The sequence below is a fragment of the Gekko japonicus genome, unplaced genomic scaffold (genome assembly GCF_001447785.1).
Source record: "Gekko japonicus isolate JY-2015 unplaced genomic scaffold, Gekko_japonicus_V1.1 scaffold28, whole genome shotgun sequence".
NCBI classification, from domain to species: domain Eukaryota; kingdom Metazoa; phylum Chordata; class Lepidosauria; order Squamata; family Gekkonidae; genus Gekko; species Gekko japonicus.
The window spans coordinates 2,271,667-2,289,089 of record NW_015177010.1 but is presented as its reverse complement, the minus strand read 5'-3'; the positions used below and the strand labels follow the sequence as shown (position 1 = coordinate 2,289,089).

The 17,423-nt window shown below is 45.9% G+C and overlaps 1 protein-coding gene across 1 annotated transcript; it reads left to right on the top strand.

Moving 5' to 3' along the window:
- The first annotated feature begins 11,011 nt into the window (after positions 1 to 11,011).
- LOC107124182 (chromosome unknown open reading frame, human C12orf45) lies at positions 11,012 to 17,400 on the top strand. Its single transcript, XM_015427572.1, has 4 exons — positions 11,012 to 11,119; positions 13,632 to 13,712; positions 15,250 to 15,386; positions 16,056 to 17,400. Exons 1-4 carry the CDS (start codon positions 11,050 to 11,052, stop codon positions 16,227 to 16,229), a joined length of 462 nt encoding a protein of 153 aa, XP_015283058.1. The 5' UTR covers positions 11,012 to 11,049; the 3' UTR covers positions 16,230 to 17,400.
- Positions 17,401 to 17,423: the final 23 nt, after the last annotated feature.

The following is a 17,423-nucleotide window of genomic DNA, read 5'->3' as shown; positions in this document are numbered from 1 at the left end:
AGACCTTGGCGATGTGTCCTGCCTTGTTGCAGGAACGGCAGACCGCATTCCGGAAACGGCACGACCTGCGTTCGTGATCCTCCCCGCAGCTGGCGCACTGACTTGGAGACGGGGCCTTGGAGGTCCTGGAGGATACGTGTTTTGATCGCTGCTGAGTCCGCTGTCGGAGTTGTAGGACTTCCTCTTGGTCCGAGACGTCGGAGCCGCTGCTCACTTGGGTACGGTGGACCGCCTTGGCGCGGCGGTCTTGTCGCGCTTGTTCGTATGCTGAGGCCTCCCGGATGGCCTTGTCCAGGCTCAGATCGTTCTGGCTCACCAGTTTCCTCTGCAGCTTCGGCTCCCGGAGTCCGACGAGGAACTGGTTCAGGAGGGTATCGTCGAGGCTGGGGAAGGAGCACCGGGTCGCCAGGCTCCGCAGCGCCGCCAGAAAATCGGAGGTGGTTTCGCCGGAGGCCTGAACTCTTGCGAAGAAGTCCAACCGCTCCACGTACTTCGTGGGTTTGGGAGCCAGGTGGTCGGTCAGGGCCTGGACTAAGGAGCTGTATGACTCGTCCTTCGTTAGTTTGGGCGAGATTAAGTCCTTGAGGAGCCGATGGGTCTGGATTCCGCAGTGGCTCAGCAGGTAAGCCTTCTTCATCGCGTCATCCACCACCTTGTGGATGGTGAAGCGGCTCTCCAGCGTGTCCAGCCAGGTGTCCCACAGCGAGGGCTGGGAGAGATCGAAAGCGGGCAGGCTTTCTGTTGCGGTCGCGGTCGCCATTGTACTGTCGCCACGTGGTGGGGTGGCCTCTGGAACGGCGATGGCGTCGGGAGCGTTGTGGAGGCCGCTGCTGCTCTCGGGGTCAGCAGGGAGCGAAGCGGAGCCGGGAGCTGCGCGATGAGCGGTTGCCGGAGAGCTGGGAAGCGAAGCGGCGCGGTTCCCGGAGGTCTCGGCGTCGGGGCTCGGTGCGGTGCTCGTGTTGGCGTCCGGGTCTTTGTTCATGGGGTCGTGGATCCCACCTTCGTCGCCAGTGAAAAGTATGCAGACGGAGAGTGATTTCAGCTAAGCATACCTTTATTTAGTTCAGGACAAAGACGAAGGGACCAGCTCGCAGGCTGGTTATATATGTTCAGAAAACCCGCCACCAAGTACACCTAAACACACCCCCTACTCCCGATAGGCTATTTACAGTAACCGGGCGACCATTGGTCTCCCGGCTGAGAAGCTGGCCCTTTGATTGGGCCGGCTAGGATCCTACGGACCCATTGTCTTTGGACATGAAGCTATTGAAGAGTTGTGCCTGGCCAGCCCGGGCAAGTCCGGGCATGTCAGGCTGAATACATTACAGATGGATAAGCTGTGATGTTTGCTATCTGACTTGTGGTCTGCATATCTGTCTTGTGCCAGGGCTAACTAGGATTTCCAATATCCAGGTGAGGCCGGGAGATCTCCCAGAATCATAACATCTCCAGACTACAGAGGTCAGTTTCCCTGGAGAAAATGACTACTTTGGCGGGTAGACTCTGTGACAGGGTGTCAAACATGCAGCCCGGGGGCCGGATCAGGCCCCTAGAGGGCTTCTATCAGGCCTGCAGTGGAACTGGCTGTCTTCTGCTGCTTCTTCCAGTTCTGCTGCTGCTGCATCATCGTAGGTTTGCAGCTTACAGATACACACCTGAACAGCATACTCAAGATTGCAACAGCACAGACATTTTGATGCAATAATTCAGAACAAGAGGTGTCAGTTATCAGACACTGTTAAATAAACAAAATATTGCAAGAGTGCTAATGTTTTAATCATGCTTTTTATTTTAAGTTAAAAAAACACGTTTGTGTTTGTGTCCTTTATAAAGTTTATATCTTCCCTACCTGGCATTACATTTTATGACACACATGGCACAGCCCAACAAGGTCTTATTTATGTCAGATCCGGTCCTCATAACAAATGAGTTTGACATCCCTGCTGTATGAGGTTATACCCTACTGAGGTCCCTCCCCTCCCCAAACCCCACCCTCCCCAGGTTTCATCCCAAAATCTTGGGGAAATTTCTAGCATGGAGGTGGCAGCCCCAGTGATGATCCAAGTGGGCTCACATGAGTCACATGAAGCTGCCTTATATTTAATCAGACCTTCAGTCCATCAAGGTCAGTATTTTCTGTTCACGCTAGCAGAAGCTCTCAGGCTGAGGTCTTTCACATCATCTATTCCCTGCTCCTTTTAACTGGAGATGGCAAGGACTGAACCTGGGACTTTCTGCATGCCAAGGAGATGCTCTGCCATTGAACTGTGGCCCCTCCCCCCGCTGTGCTGCCCCTGTCCTTTTTGTTGTGAGGTTCAATGGCCTTTTTAGCTTGTGTTCCAATGTACAGCAAGTATGCATTTTGGGTGTTGTACTAGTGTGCTGCATGTTTCCTGCTTGTATCATTGACATTCAAATGTAATAACATATAGAGCTACACGCTGACTGGTAATGTATTTTGAGTTAATCATTTGTTTTCACTGTGTGCACTGACTGAAACTTCCTGGTTCCCCCCATCCATGTGAATCTGTGATCGACAGATAACAACTGTGTATAGTTTTAGCCTGTTCATTCTATCTTCCATGCTATGATGATTTTATTGCTATGTTCTTTTTAAATAAACACTGTCATTTAATCTTTTTCCTTGGGTATTGAGGACTGTTTGACCTGCTCAGTTCTGTTTTTAAAAAAGGATCTTCAGCATTGGAAATGCATGCAGATGAAAGAAGTTCCTTTTGTATGGTGAAGAATTTTATGGCTGCATACAGTCATAACATTATTTGAGTAGTGAGGCCACCTCAGCCTGGAAGAAAGTTCACTGCATTCCATTCAAACAGTCTTATCTCTCTAAAAGCCGGCTGAGGGTTGATGGGAAACCTGTTCTGTGAGTTTGCAGTGGAGATTGGCTGGCACGCTTATGATATCATGACCACTCCCCCCCCCCCAATCAGTTTAGCAGCTCTTTGAAAACGGATAGTACTTTTTCTAAACATTAATGAATGACTAACGAATGTATAGCTGGTGCATTGTATGTGAAAAATAATTGCCTGAAGCACAGAAGAACAGGAAGACTGACCACTGAATCTTGTGGTATGCACAATATCATTTACATGGCAAATGTGGAAGGAGGTCAAGCTGACCCCATATTACAAAAATCTGTTGTGACTCCCTTAAAGGATTTACAGCAACGATAAATCTCGCATATGGCATACCTTCCAGTTTCCCAGGGAAAAGGCTATCATTAGCCTACTTAATTAATACAGTCTCAAGGTACTATGTGTTTGTTTGTTTGGAAGACCCTTTCAAATCAGTTTACAAAATCCATCGAAAGTATAATAAATCAGTGATGCACACACATATCAAGATGTTGTTTCACTGTAGATGTTTCAGTATCATCTCCTCGGGGTCCTCCTGCCACTGCGATAGAATGTATAGTAAATTACAGTGCCATTCTAAGCAGAATTACATCCTTCTAAAACCACTAACTTCAATGGACTTAGTAGGGTTTAACTCTGCTTAGTATGGCACTGTTGGATGTCTGTATTCATCCTCTAACCAGGGCTGTTATGAAGTTTAAACATAGGAGATAGATACTTATTTAAATATAACTTTTAATTAGTCCTATTTATCTATGTCATTGATCCAGCACTGCTCCAGACTGAAACTACCCTGAGCAGCACTCCTGTCAAACAATATAAAGCCATCAAACAATCACAATGAAAACAGCTAAAACATGAGCTAATAAAAAAACAGCCTAAACACCCTTGACTCACAAAAGGAAGGGTAAAATCAGAATGACTGACAGAAAACTGACTAACTGTTAATCTGGCTACTGTCCAACTGGCTACTGTTTCAACATGAAGTTGAGCAAACTTCAGAGGACAGCGGAAGACTGGAGGGCCTGGCGTGATCTGGTCCATGGGGTTGTGAAGAGTCGGACTCGACTGTGCGACTGAACAACAATCTAGGTCACAGGGTTCCAAACTCCCCCCATCCCTTTCTTTCCCTGTGTTGCTGTCCCTGTGCTGCAGAAGCCAATTGTTTCCTTCCCAGCAGTCGCCATGGCCAGAGAGGCAGACGCTATTTCTATGTCCTTTCCCCAGTCTTCATGGTCTCCATGCTATTGTTGTTTTACATAAACTCCACTGTTAGAACTTTTTTAAAAAGTTAATATTTTATTGAATTTTTCACAAAATATAATCAAGTAACCTTATAATTTGACATTAAATACAGAACACTGAACATAAACAGTATGCTAATTTAATTACTGTTATTTGATTGAGAGAGATCTGGCTCATGAAAGTTTATACTAGAATATGGCTGCAATCACACACACTAAATAATCCACTCTCAATCCACTTTCAGTGCACTTTCCAACTGGATTTTGCTGGTTCACACAGTAAAATCTAGTTGGAAAGTGCATTGAAAGTGGATTATTTAGAGCGTGTGAGTGCAGCCTAAATGATGCCACTGGGTTCCACCTATTTTATTGTGCTGCTACAGCCTAACACAGCTACCCATCTGGAATGGTTAGAGCTGGTTGCAACTCTAATTTTGCAAGTCTTTATCCACAAAGAAGCTGAAGGAACAGCACCGCACAGTAACCTGTTAAAATTGTGTTTATGAATTTCAATGGCTTCCCTGTGTAATCTGACATGGTAATTGGATGTGTTGTCCAGCCTTTCAGTGTCTTGGAATAAGATATTTTGTCCTGTTTGAGTTAGGCTATGTTCAGCCACTGTTAGGCCAAGTCTGCAGTGTCTTTCATGTTCTTTTATTCTTGTCTGGATGCTACGCTGTGTGGTCCCAATGTAAACCTGTCCACAACTGCGGGGTATGCAGTATACTCCTGCAGACGTGAGGGGATCTCTTCTGTCTTTTGCCAGTCGTAGCATCGTATTTTTCTTCTGGGTCTGAATACTGTTTGTAGGTTCTGTTTTTCGTATGTTTTCCCATCTGATCAGTGATTCCTTTGATATACGGCAAAAACACTTTTCCTGTGGGAGACTGTTTTTCCTTAGTTGTTTGTTTTACTTTTGGTTTGATCACTCTTCTGATTTCATTCTTGGAGTAGGCATTTGCTTGAAGCTCGCACTTCCTCAACGATGAACTAAACTGTCTAAACCATGCACTTGAAGTGAGAAAGTTCTACAGTGACAAATTCCCTAAGGATATCTGGAATTGGAATCTGCATCACCTCAGCTAAAGGGTTGTATGGGTAGCTGTTTGGGAGAGCCTAATGTTAGGTGCTTGATGATGAAGGAGAATCAGATACCTGAAGTATATAAGTCTCTGTCATATTAGTTCATCTGTAGAAGCTGAAAGGTTCCTCTTGCTGAATGAACAGTGCATGTGCTGGAAGGAGCAAAGGAACGCTAGATCTAACATTGTGTCTTAGGGGCAATGTAAATGAAATGGCATCAAAATATCACTGAATTTTAGATGCACAGAGGAAGGAGATCCACCTTTCTATCAGCCTTGGAAGGAAAAACAGATGGGTACCCACTAGTGAGGGAGGGAAGGCAGCATGGTATAGCCCAATCTCTTCAGATCTTGGAAGCCAAGCAGGGATATCTCCAAGGAAGATTCTGCAGGCAGTGGCAAACCACCTCCACTTCTCACTTGCTTTGAAAGCCCCTTGCTGTATGGTTGTCAGGATCCCTTGGCCACTGGTGGGAGATGGGAGGTAGGGTTGCCAGGTTCAGAATGGGAAACACCGGGAGATTTGGAGACGGAGCCTGGGGAGGAGAGGGCCCTCATTATGGTACGATGCCAGAATCTACCCTCCAAAGGATCCATTTTATTGTGTAGTGGGTTTGCCGCATGGACGAAGGACAAAGACCGGCATAGTGCAAAGCACGCTTTATTTAGTACACAACAAGACTGCTCACTAACGTCCGGCAGGCCAACTATATACACTCCAGGGACACGCCCCTGGGTCCCGTTGGTGGGTTTGAATCTCCCGCCACGGTGCCCATTGGTTCCCCAGTGGAGGGACTAGGAGGCTAGTCCCGATTGTTCTTCCAGAGTCAAGCTCTGGCTGTTCGCTGGCCCCCGGTGGCGGTCAGCATACACAACACATTTTCTCCAGAGGAAGTGATCTCTGTAGTCTAGAGATGAGCTGTAATTCCAGTGGATCCCCAGCTGGAGGCTGGCAACCCTACCTTGCTGGGGTTGCCATTAGTCTGCTGTGAACTGACGGCACTTTACACACGCACATTCACACTGGCGAGGAGTTGTTTCAGGTTGTGTGGCTGTCCATAAAAGGGAGGTTTCTCTGCCCATCCTGTACACAAAAGGGCTGAGAGAGGCAGGAATCACCTTCCAGGAGAGGCTGTTAGTCTTATGTCATGCAAATGGTTTAAAAAAATAGATACCCTACGATCAGAATTATGCAGGACACTTTTACAACGGGACAAGGGCTGCAGTTGATGGCACTGTTCACTGTATGCATTTCTTGTTTTATTGCATTGTTTTTAAACGTTGTAGGCCAATCTTATTACAGTGTTTATTATATTTATTCATTTTATTTACTTTAAGCATTTATTACCCACCTTCCTACCTTGTAAAATTCAAGGTGGCTTACAAGGTAAACAAAACAACAATTATTAAAAATACACAAAACATGCCCTGACCTGGATAGCCCAGGCAAGCCTGATCTCATTAGATCTTGGAAACTAAGCAGCCCGGCTGATCCTGGCAAGTACTTGGAAGAGAGACCTCCAATGAATACCAGGGCCGGGATGCAGGCAATCAAGCTCTGAAAAATGTCCTAGCTCCACTATGGGTCGCCAGAAGTCACCATGAATAATAATAATAATCTTTTCAATTTATTAATCGCTCAATCCTGCAGAGCTGCTGGCTCTGAGCAATTTACAGTTACACATATTCACACGGGACTAACAGTGATTCATAGGGGTAAAGGAGGACAACATATAAATCTTTTTAAGTCGCACACGTTGGCAGCCGACGGGGATTTTGTTCAGCTGTAGGCTTAGACGTGTTCCAGACGGCATTCACTCGGCTTGGCTTGATGACGTCAGCTTTTTCCAGGACTGTTTCAAGTCGCAGCACCGCACTGCCACCGCCTGGCCGGATCGGCCCATTGCAGGCTTCTTGATGCCGAGGAGATCTTTCCAGGCTTCCGAGCTTACGAGCTGGACATTCCATTTCGCCTAATTAGTTAAATTAATTAAACCCTAATTAGTCAAATGCAGTCTTAAACAAAGCCATCTTTGTTTTATTGCATTTATTGCCTCCTAAAGGTGAAAGTGAGGGGGCCAATCGCACCTCCCTGGGGAAGTTGTTCCATAATCGTCGAAAAGGCCCTCTTTCGTGTACCCACCAGATTAACTTCTTTGGACAGTAAGGAGGGCTTCTTACTGTGATTTTAATTCCTGGGCAGAAACATATGGAAGAAGACAGTCCTGCAGATATCCTCCTGGCCCCAAACCATGTAGGGCTAAAGGACAAAGCCAACACCTTCAACTGGGTTCAGGCATGGATCAGAAGCCAGTGTAATCACTGTAATATTGGGGTCACATGCTCCTGGTGACTGGCCCCGACCAACGGCCAAGTCCCAGCATTCTGCTCTACTGAACTTCTGAACACTCTTCAGAGTAGCCTCAAGTATATGTCTTATACTGTCCCTATTGTGTTGTTAAATTTTGTAATATGCCTTCAGTATAAGCAAGAAAGGCAGATTCAGGATAGACAAAAAATGTACTTTACACAATATGTTAGTGCAGAACTCTCTCCCACAGGAAACTGTGATGATGGCTGGATAGCTTGGATTGCTTTAAATTTAGAGTTGCCAACTCCAGATCGGGGAAATTCCTGGAGATTTGGGGATGTAGCCATAGGAGGGTGGGTTTTGGGGAGTGGAGGGACCTCAGCTAAATAGAGTCATAGCCTTCAAAGCAACGATTTTCTCTGGAAAGTCTGGAGATCAGTTCTTGTGCTAGAAGATCTCCAGGCCCAACTAGGAGGTTGGCAACCCTCCCATTAAAATGAAATTGGAAAAAATGGAGAATAAGGTGCACGAATTGCTACAAATGATATACTAGAAAGGTTTTAGCTGGAAGCTACAGGTAATTACATATGGTGTTCTGTTACTTCCTCTCCTACGCTTGTCTCACTACGCATCTGGAATGTCTCCTTCCTTACACCCAGGGGCATAAACTGCAGGGGGCAGCAGGGCTCAAGACACCTCCAGGAATTTCCCAAAGAGGGCAATGCCCTCCAGGCTGCCAGGGAGCATCATGGAACTGCTTAGGCTCTCAGGTTCTTACGTTCAGTCAGTCCCGTTTGTCTTTGCAGCAATTTAACAAGTTCCTAGGAGGCACAGGGCTGAATTTGTTTATTTTTGTAACGGGGGGGGGCCTTCATTGGGTAATACTGTCTGTAAAGAAACAATATAGAGAGAGAAAGAGCATGGAAGGGGGAAAGATTAATCCATTTAGCAATCAGAAGGCCTCAGTGGTTGGACTGAAGAATGTATTTCTTATATCCTGCAACAAGATTTTAGGGGTATAAGCTTTCAAGAGTCAAAGCTTCCTTCGAGGGTATCTGACAAAGGGTGCGTTGGCCCTCAAAATCTTATCCCCCCCCCCCCCAACCTGTTGGCCTCTAAGGTGCTGCTGGACTCTGATCTGGCTGCTCTACTGCAGGCCAACACAGCTACCCTCTGAAACTAGCTGATGGATCAAGAGAATTATGGTTTCCCTTCACAGATGGGATAATAGTGCTTGCATTATTACTGTGTCCTGGTGGCCCTGGGAAAGAAATGGTCCTGTCTCCATTTTCTCTTTAGCTAGGGGCGTGGGGGAGTGTTACCAAAGACGCCCTTCCTACCTAGACGTGTGCTGTTGAAAAGTACTGAGACTTACTAGTGATTTCAGCTCTCATACTTTATTTCAGCTCAGGACAAGACGAGAGTACCCAGCTCACAGGCTGGTTTATATGTGCACAAACCCCGCCCCCCAAACACACCCATGCACACCTGATTGGCTATTTACAGTGGCCGAGAGTTCCATAGGCTCTCAGACAGGAGCCTAGCCTGGCGATAGGTGCCGGCTAGGATCCGCTTGTCCCATTGTTACTGAGAGCGAAGCTCGGTCACGTCGCCTGACCACGTGGCGAAATGGCCGCGCACGCGGTCTGAGATGGATACATTACAGCTATATTCCCAGATTCTGTCCTGGCTGAATTTGCCTTGGCAGCCACGTTAGGAGCTCACTGTGCCTTGCTTTAGAGAAGGTGAGGTGGTGGTGGGGCTCTCCTCTGGCTAATGCTAACGCGTGGCCAAAACCTTGGGCAGGAGACTGATTCACTGATGGGACCTCTGCATGCCTACCCACTGCCACAAGTTCTTCCAAAGCCAGGCACCCACCTTGGTCTGTCAAGGTAATTTCACCAGCAAATGCAGGTCTTCCCGAATGCAAAATCTAATTACTGTCAAGCAGCCAGATGAGCTGATTACCTTTTACTGACCTTTCCCCGATTGTCTCTGAACCTACCATCCAGTTTGGTGTAGTGGTTAGGGGCACAGACTCTAATATGGGCGAACCGGGTTGGATTTCCCATGCCTCCACATGAAGCTGCTGGTGTGACCTTGGGTCAGTTACAAGTTCTTTCAAAGCTGTTCTCTCAAGAGCAGTTCTCTCAGAGCTCTCTCAGCCCTACCTATCTTACAGGGAGTCTGTTGTGGGGAGGGGAAGAGAAGGGGTTTTTAAGCTGCTCTGAGACTCCTTCAGGTAGTGAAGGGCAGGGTATAATGCAACCTCTTCTCTCTTCTACCTGCTCCAGGCATGGGGGAAGCCTACACCCTGCCTGGATGCACCTTTCGGGGACCCCCCCCTAATTTAGTCAGAGCAAGGATATCCATAGATTCTCACCCTGGACTCACCCTGAATTCCTGGACCTTATTTCTTTGAAGTTCTTTTGAGCTGCTCCACCAGGCAAAACCGTGCCATCTCATCCTTTCCACTCGTGCAGAGGCTGCCAAGTCCTTTTCTTTCTCTGGGACTTTGGGGACATTTGCTTGACACGCAGGAGCCACCCCTCCACAGCCTTGACTAATCTTTTCCTTGGGATCTTTTGACATTTCTGCCTAAATCTCCTACTCTCAATCTGTGGATCATCAAAGCAGCCAACCTACTGGAAGTTAAAAGTGATTGTGGTATCCTGGGACCTGCAGCTTTAGAGAAAAAGAAGTGGAAGAAATGGGAATATTTCTATCTTTAACAATGCGGGGGCAGGGGTTGTGGTTCAAATGCTGGAAGTTAAGGTGATTTTGGTATCCTGGAACTTGCAGCTTTAGAGAAAAAGAAATGGAAGATATTGTCTCTGTGCATCTGTACATGGGAGGGGAAGATGTAAAGCTGGTTCACCAAATATAGGAAGTGAGACAATGCTGCCATCCTGGTCTAAAACTGGGGACACCAGAGTTCAAATCCCATTCCCCATTTAGCCACAAAGCACACTTTGTGACCTTGGGCCAGCCATGCACTTTCAGCCTAAGTTATGAGGAAAAGAGGGGGGGGAGGAGGAAGTATTTCCTTTTATGCATGAATGAAACATTTACTCAAATAATCTCAGTGAAGGAGTTCAGGACTTCTTTCCTCTCCTCTTTCAGAGTCCTCTTGCTTTGACTGAGATCCAGTCTCCAGACCTTTATAAGTGAAAAAAATCACTTAAACAATCAAAGCGCGTGATTGTTAATGGCATATAGTTTCCTGAAATATAAACAATTTAATATAGATTACTAAAGATTGCTGCTTGAACCCTACATTGAAATTCTGTTTAGAGCGCCGCGGCTCTAAAAGACAAGAACCACGGATGGGTGGGGGGGGGAGGACTGCTACATCGGCCATCTACTCTGCGTGACCACAGATTGCTCTCCAGATTGCCGCAATCATCCTGACCTCCACGGCGTAGGTGGCGCCATTGCTCTTGCGAGGCCGCTCTGTGCTTTGCTCTATTACCAGTCTCATTTTGAGTTCCGGTTTACCGTGGAGACGGCGCGTGTGGAAAACTGGAAAGAGGTGGATGGAGTTGAACGGAGATGGCGCGTGTCGGGCTGCGTCCCAGGAGCTTCTGCTTGTGAAAGGCGGCGGAGGTAACCGACCCTGATCGTGTGCGGAAAGGCTCAGCAGCCTGCGCTGTCCGATCGGACGGTTTCTGCTGTCTGGAACTAGGCGGGAGGAAAGGGGAGGGTCGTTTGCCTGGCAGCCTTTTTTATTGTGGCTCCAGAGTTTACACGCGTCTGTTCTGCATGCTGCAAACATGCACATTTTACGGAGAAGGGGTTGGTAGTGAGATGCAGTTTGAAAACGCAAAAATAACACTAGCATAACATCTTACTTTGGGAGCCGCTTGGAAATCACAAAGGAATGAGCAAACTTTTGAGTACACCAGAGGTTTTCTTTTGGGGTTGGACGTTTAACCAAAAAAAGGTGACTGGAGAGCAACTGATGTTTCTGTTCACGATGGGAAAACCTCCCGTTTGCCATTACAAACTTCAAAATTTTTCATCATGCCCAAACAATATCCGTTGCTCTCCCGCCCCATTTATTTGCTTAACATCTAGCCTGCTAAAGTGTTTTGATGAACTCTAAAGCTTGCTTACTGCCTGGTGAATGTTCAGTTAATGCTAAGAAAAATATTATGCTATGGTTCCTTCGATTTCCCCCCTTAAAGATTGACATAGTAACAGGCAGAACAAAGTTTGAGTCCAGTGGCACCTTTAAGACCAACAAAGTTTAATTCTGGGTATAAGCTTTTGTGTACAAGCACACTTCTTCAGATACATTGAAACAGACTTCACCAACCATTACATATAGGTGTGTGTGGGGGGGGGGGGGTTAGTTGCCAGGAAGGGCTAACTGAGTAATAAGTACAGCTAAGATTGGATTATAGTGGTTGGTGAATAGTAGCAAATTAGCATACAGATAATAAAAGAATTAACAAACATGTGAGAATTGAGTGGCTTAGCATATTTAGTGAGATAAGAACCTGATATCTCTGTTAAATCCTGGGGGTTCCATTGTCCTTAGTGTTGTGATAATTTGTAATTCAGCAATCTCCTGTTCTAAACTGTTTCTGAAATCCCTTTGCAATAAAACAACTACTTTGAGGTCCCCCATTGAGTGCCCTGGGAGGTTGAAATGTTCTCCTACAGGTTTCTCAATGTTGTGATTCTTGATGTAACATGCAGGTATTTTTTGCTTAAGAAACAACATGTGTATATTCTTGTGTGGTTTGATATCTGTATTACAGGAAGGTATGCCTTCTAAATAGGTCTTCACAAATGTATGATGTAGGAGTCACACTGCCCTAGCTTTGTAGCAGTTCTCCACTATGTGCATCATGCTGGTGGTCTCAGTGTGGTGCTTGTTAATGCCATGGTGCCCACTTGCTTCTTTCCCAAAACATCCATTCCTTAAAGCAAATGAACAATCCTAGCTTTCCTCCATTTAAGAGTTTAGGAGGCATCATCTTTGTGTGGAAACAGCTGCCTCACCCACAGGAGAATGCTTGGGTTGGAACCTTTTAAACGTTTTGTTGACACCTTCAGATGTTTAGCGGTTTGATCCAGCCTCCATGGCAACCACCTTTTGGCAACCATTTTGTTATTGCACCAACTAACTAACTGTTCTCAGAATTTCAAAAGCACCTACAGGTTCAACAGGGTTTGGGATCCCTGTACTACACGATAGATGTGGTTCACTTCACACATTACGAACTGGGCACCAGCCCTGCAGCTAGCATATTTTCGGGAGGGTGTGTGTGTGTGCAAAGACTGAGAGTGAGGAAGCTTAATCGAATCACCACTAATCAGATTAGTGACTAATCTAATCTGTGGTGATCGATTAAGGTGGAGAGTCTGCAGGAGGCACAGGTGAAAACAGCCCACTTTTCATCTGGATGAAACGCTCCACAATCTAGCAGGCTCTCTTTGGCAGATCTGCCCTGCGGACAGCCTTCGAGGAACAGCAGACAGACATCTCAGCCAGAAAGCAGCGCTGGGAATCAGCCCTGGGGGAGGAGCCAGGCTGGGAGGCTGGTCCTTCCTTAAGGGCCCCCTGTGGAAGCAGCATGCTGCCCACCAGGGAATACATTCCAGGGTGAGGGAAGAGATTGCATGCTCTGCAAGCAGGCCTGTAGCTAGGCAGGGGCGAGGGGGTCTTCCTACTTTCAGCTGCGGCTGAGGAGGGAGAGGGGTTTTTGAGAAGCTGGCTGCAGAAGCAGGAAGACCCGGCGAGGCTGTGTGGAGGCTGCTCCTCTCCCTTCCCTCCTGCTTGGCTGCAGTTCAGACTTTGCCTGTGTGAAACCAAGGCCCCCTGCCTGCACTTGGGGGGGGGGTGTCTGGCATTCCCCAGAGAGGACTGGGCATAGCCCCCCTTGCTCCCACCTAGCTATGAGCCTGCTGGGCACATTGTTCTGTAACGTTAGACTGGTCTTTATTTTGTTGCATGATAGCGTTGCACTGCATTGTATAAGTGTATTTTACACAGCACAGAGTACATGGCAGGTAAATTTACTATATCTGCTAAGCTGTAATTAAAGAAGAGCCTCCATGAAGGGAATAAAATTAAAAATCGGAATAATATGCTGCTTCTGGATTGCAGGTATTCATGAAACACTGCTACTGAATTCAAAGAATAAGAAGCCCATGAAGTCACAGACAGCAAGGATACCAAGGAGCAGCCGTAAGTGTACCCCACAAATGGAAAGAAAATTGTGTAGGATCATTCCTGAGCAAGAATTACTGCTCCAGAGACCAGCATAAACACTGGAGAATTTGAAACCATCAAATCTGAAACCGCTGAAGTAAACCAGGGTTTCAATCAGAAACAAAACAGAGATTCCATCCTCAAAAGTCCTCGTGACATTTAAATTTTAAAAACACGTGAATAGCTTTGGGATTTTTGCATTGGAGAGGAAACCCTTCATATTACTTTTGTACACACCTTCCACAAGTGCCAAACTAGTAGGCCATTCATTCAAATTAATTTTCCCGTTCTTGGGACACGTCACTTTGTGTGATATGCCTTAACAAAGTGATGCTCTGTCTTGGTGCTTGGGGGGGTCAACAGTGGGAGGGCTTCTAATGTCCTGGCCCCGCTGGTGGACCTCCTGATGGCACTGGTATTTCTGGCCACTGTGTGACACAGAGTGTTGGACTGGGTGGGCCTTTGGCCTGATCCAACATTGGGGTCTCTTATGTTCTTAACATGTAGGCCTTTAAAAAAATTAGCATGATCAGCAGTTTAAGATTCTGGGAAATGATATTTTAGAGCTTGTAATGCTCTGAGCAAATCTAGAAACAGCAGGTGGGATTTGAGAGCCAGCATGATGTAGCTGTTAAAGTGTCAGACTAGGATCTAGTAAACCCAGGTTTGAATCCCCACTCTGCCATGGAAGCCTGCTGAGTGAACGTGGGCCAGTCATGCACTCTCAAGTCTAATCTACCTCACAGGGTTGCTGTGAGGATAAAATGGAGGAGAGGAAAATGATTCAAGGAGTTTTGGTCCCCATTGGGAAGAAAGGTGGGATATGAATAAACTAATAAAATAAAGTAAATAAGTGTGCAGATTCATGAGCACTCCTTGTTACTCCTAAATGATAAGCTGCAAAGAGAAAAGCTGAGACTCTTTAGGCTCCTGACAGCTGGAAAAGAAGGAACATTCATCTGAAGCATGAAACAGGTCCTTAATATATTGCCTGGTGATGTTCTTTTACCATGTTATTGCTGTGGTACCTGGGAAGGTGAAGAACTGCTACTGAGGTGGCCCAAGAGTGTATTTATTTAATATGTTTTATTCTACCCTTCCTCCAAGAAGCTCCAAGTTGCATACGTGGTTCTCCCATAACCATTTTACCTTCCCAACACCCCTGTGATATAGGTTAGGCTGAGAGATAAGCGGCTCTGGTTACCCAGCAAACATCTTGGCACCACGAGGATTTGACCTGGGTCTCCCAGATCCTAAATAAGAGATTGAAGGTCTGCAAACTGAAAGGTTTAAGGATTTCTGTCATCATTTCTGTCTGCATAGTGAGCCGCTGCTGCTCCCCTCTCCCTGTATTTTTATCTGGTCTGCCGGGGGCACATGGACCCATCGCTGTTCAGATCTGGTGGTGGCTGAACTGAGTTCTTGATTAGCATTATAAATATATGTTTAAATAACCAAATGGTTTTTTGGGGGGCGATTCCTGCATCTCATTAGGATTTTTTTCATGTATTAGTTTTGGATAGGGTACAGAGCTTTCTGCCGCACATGGCCAATGCAAATGATGAACTAAGAAGAGAAATGGAAAGTGGCCCTGTTGAAGACTTCGATATTGAACATGTCGATGCTTCAACTGAAAATGTTATTGAAATGGTAAGAAGCCTGTTTATGGGTCAGCTTCATGCACCTGATTCTGTGCAAAGTAGCAGTTATCTCCCTTCCTCTCTAGCAGTCTCCATTTTGAAAACGGCTGATACTTTTGTGTGAGCTTTGTTATCTGGGGGAACTATGCCACTTCCTCTTATCATTGTCTCTCATGTCTGAGCCTAACGTATGTGGTTAAGAGCACAGGACGAGCCATGCCAGATCAGACCATAGTGCATCTCTTCCTGTGCAATCCTAAACAGAGGCTCACCTTTCTAAGTCCACTGAAGTCTAGCATTGGCTATCAAGATTCTTCTGAGAAACTTACTGATGTAGTATGAAGCCATCAGCACCCCCTTTGTTTGACTCCCGCATCTAGCAGAACTTGGGAGGTTCTGTTAAATTATCATGGCCTTTGATCAACTCATCTTCTACGCCCCCCCCCCCGCCCCCTCCAAGCCTGCTATACTCTTGGGAACCACCCCATCATGGCAGAGTGAATTCCATAACAACATCATAAGAATAGTTACAGACTGGCAACTGAGATCTGTTTCAGATCCAACATGATTGTGTTGGCCAATGAAGGCAGGACTTAATTTTCTTCTAAGTTGTGTTATCTTTACACCGTAGCTTTACAATGAACAGAATTTGTTGTGATTTAAATTGTTATCGTTGCAGAATGTGGCTTTGGTGGAATTGAGTGGTTCTAGTACAGAGGAAGAGGATTCGGCATCGGAAGATGACTCTGATGATGGCTCTGTCTGCGAAGAAGTCACTGTAGACAACATGAAGCTTCCTAAGTCCAAGGGAGAAGGCAGAATAGAAGTTTTGGACAGTATATCTAATGAGTAGATGTATCATAACTATTTCTGACATCCAGCTCTGTCGCACGTCGTGCATTGTTAAATCTGAGAGAAGAGTGCTCTGGGCACTCTACTTTGTTTCCAAGTGTGAGACACACAGAAGATTTCTGTGCAAGTGCAAAGACAGGAGAATAATGAGGTCACTCTGTTTCCTCGAAGGCAGCATGGAGCAAGAAACTAGAATGATGGACTGAATTGGGAAAAAGAAACGAACTGCTTTTGTCAAGTCTCCTTCAGGTCTAGTTCTTACAATTTCCCTCAGTTTCCAAGGTTACAGCTGCTGGAAATGATTTCATATGAGAACTATTCACTATCTGGATTGTTTGGGACCTGCATGGCAGCACGGACCCACTGGCCTGGATGTGCAGCTGGGATGGTGGATGTGGTGAATGGCTGTTGCATGTTAGAAGAACCACCATAGTACAGACGCCTTGCCAGAGAGCTCCCATGTAGTGTTGCAAGAGCTGGCCTAGAGTCTCTGCTATAAGGGGGCGGGGGGAGAGAATTATGTTGGCTTCAGTAGCTTTTTGTTGTGGTAGGTAAGGAATAGTAGCTGGGATGAAGTTTGTTTATTTGCCTGTATAAGTGAGTTTGTTGATTGACTTACTGAAAGTCTTGCAGTCTGTACAAAACTGTACACCATGCCCAGATTAGGGGGAAATTTTATCTAGGCTACATTTCATGTTTATTAATCTGAAATCTACAAATAGCAGATAGTTATTTAACCTATCTGAAATTATGTGTCCAGCCTATGTAGGAGGATTTTGTTTGATAAAGCAACGCTGTTTCTTAAGTGACATTTTTTGCCACGTGTTGTCTTTTCCAGTATTAAATACTGTACTGGAATGATTTATACAATTTTGTGCTTAAGATGCTGACACTGGATTATTCTGAATGATTATCAGGAGGTCTTTCTTGGGCAGTTATTTCTGTGGTGGATCTTTTTCAAAATTGTCTGGATTTGAATAAAAATTAAGACTGTTTTCGAGCAAAGACCAAGCTGAATATTACAGAAACAGCAATAATTTCCCTTCCCACAAGCCCTCCTAAAATGAATGAGAGAAGCTGTGTTCCCTGCTGTCTGTTTTTCATAAAATGTATCTAGCAGAAGCAATGTAGGAATATTCCAGCTCTCTTGCAGTTCCAGAAAGGTGGAGAAGGCAGCCAATAGTACATTGTAATA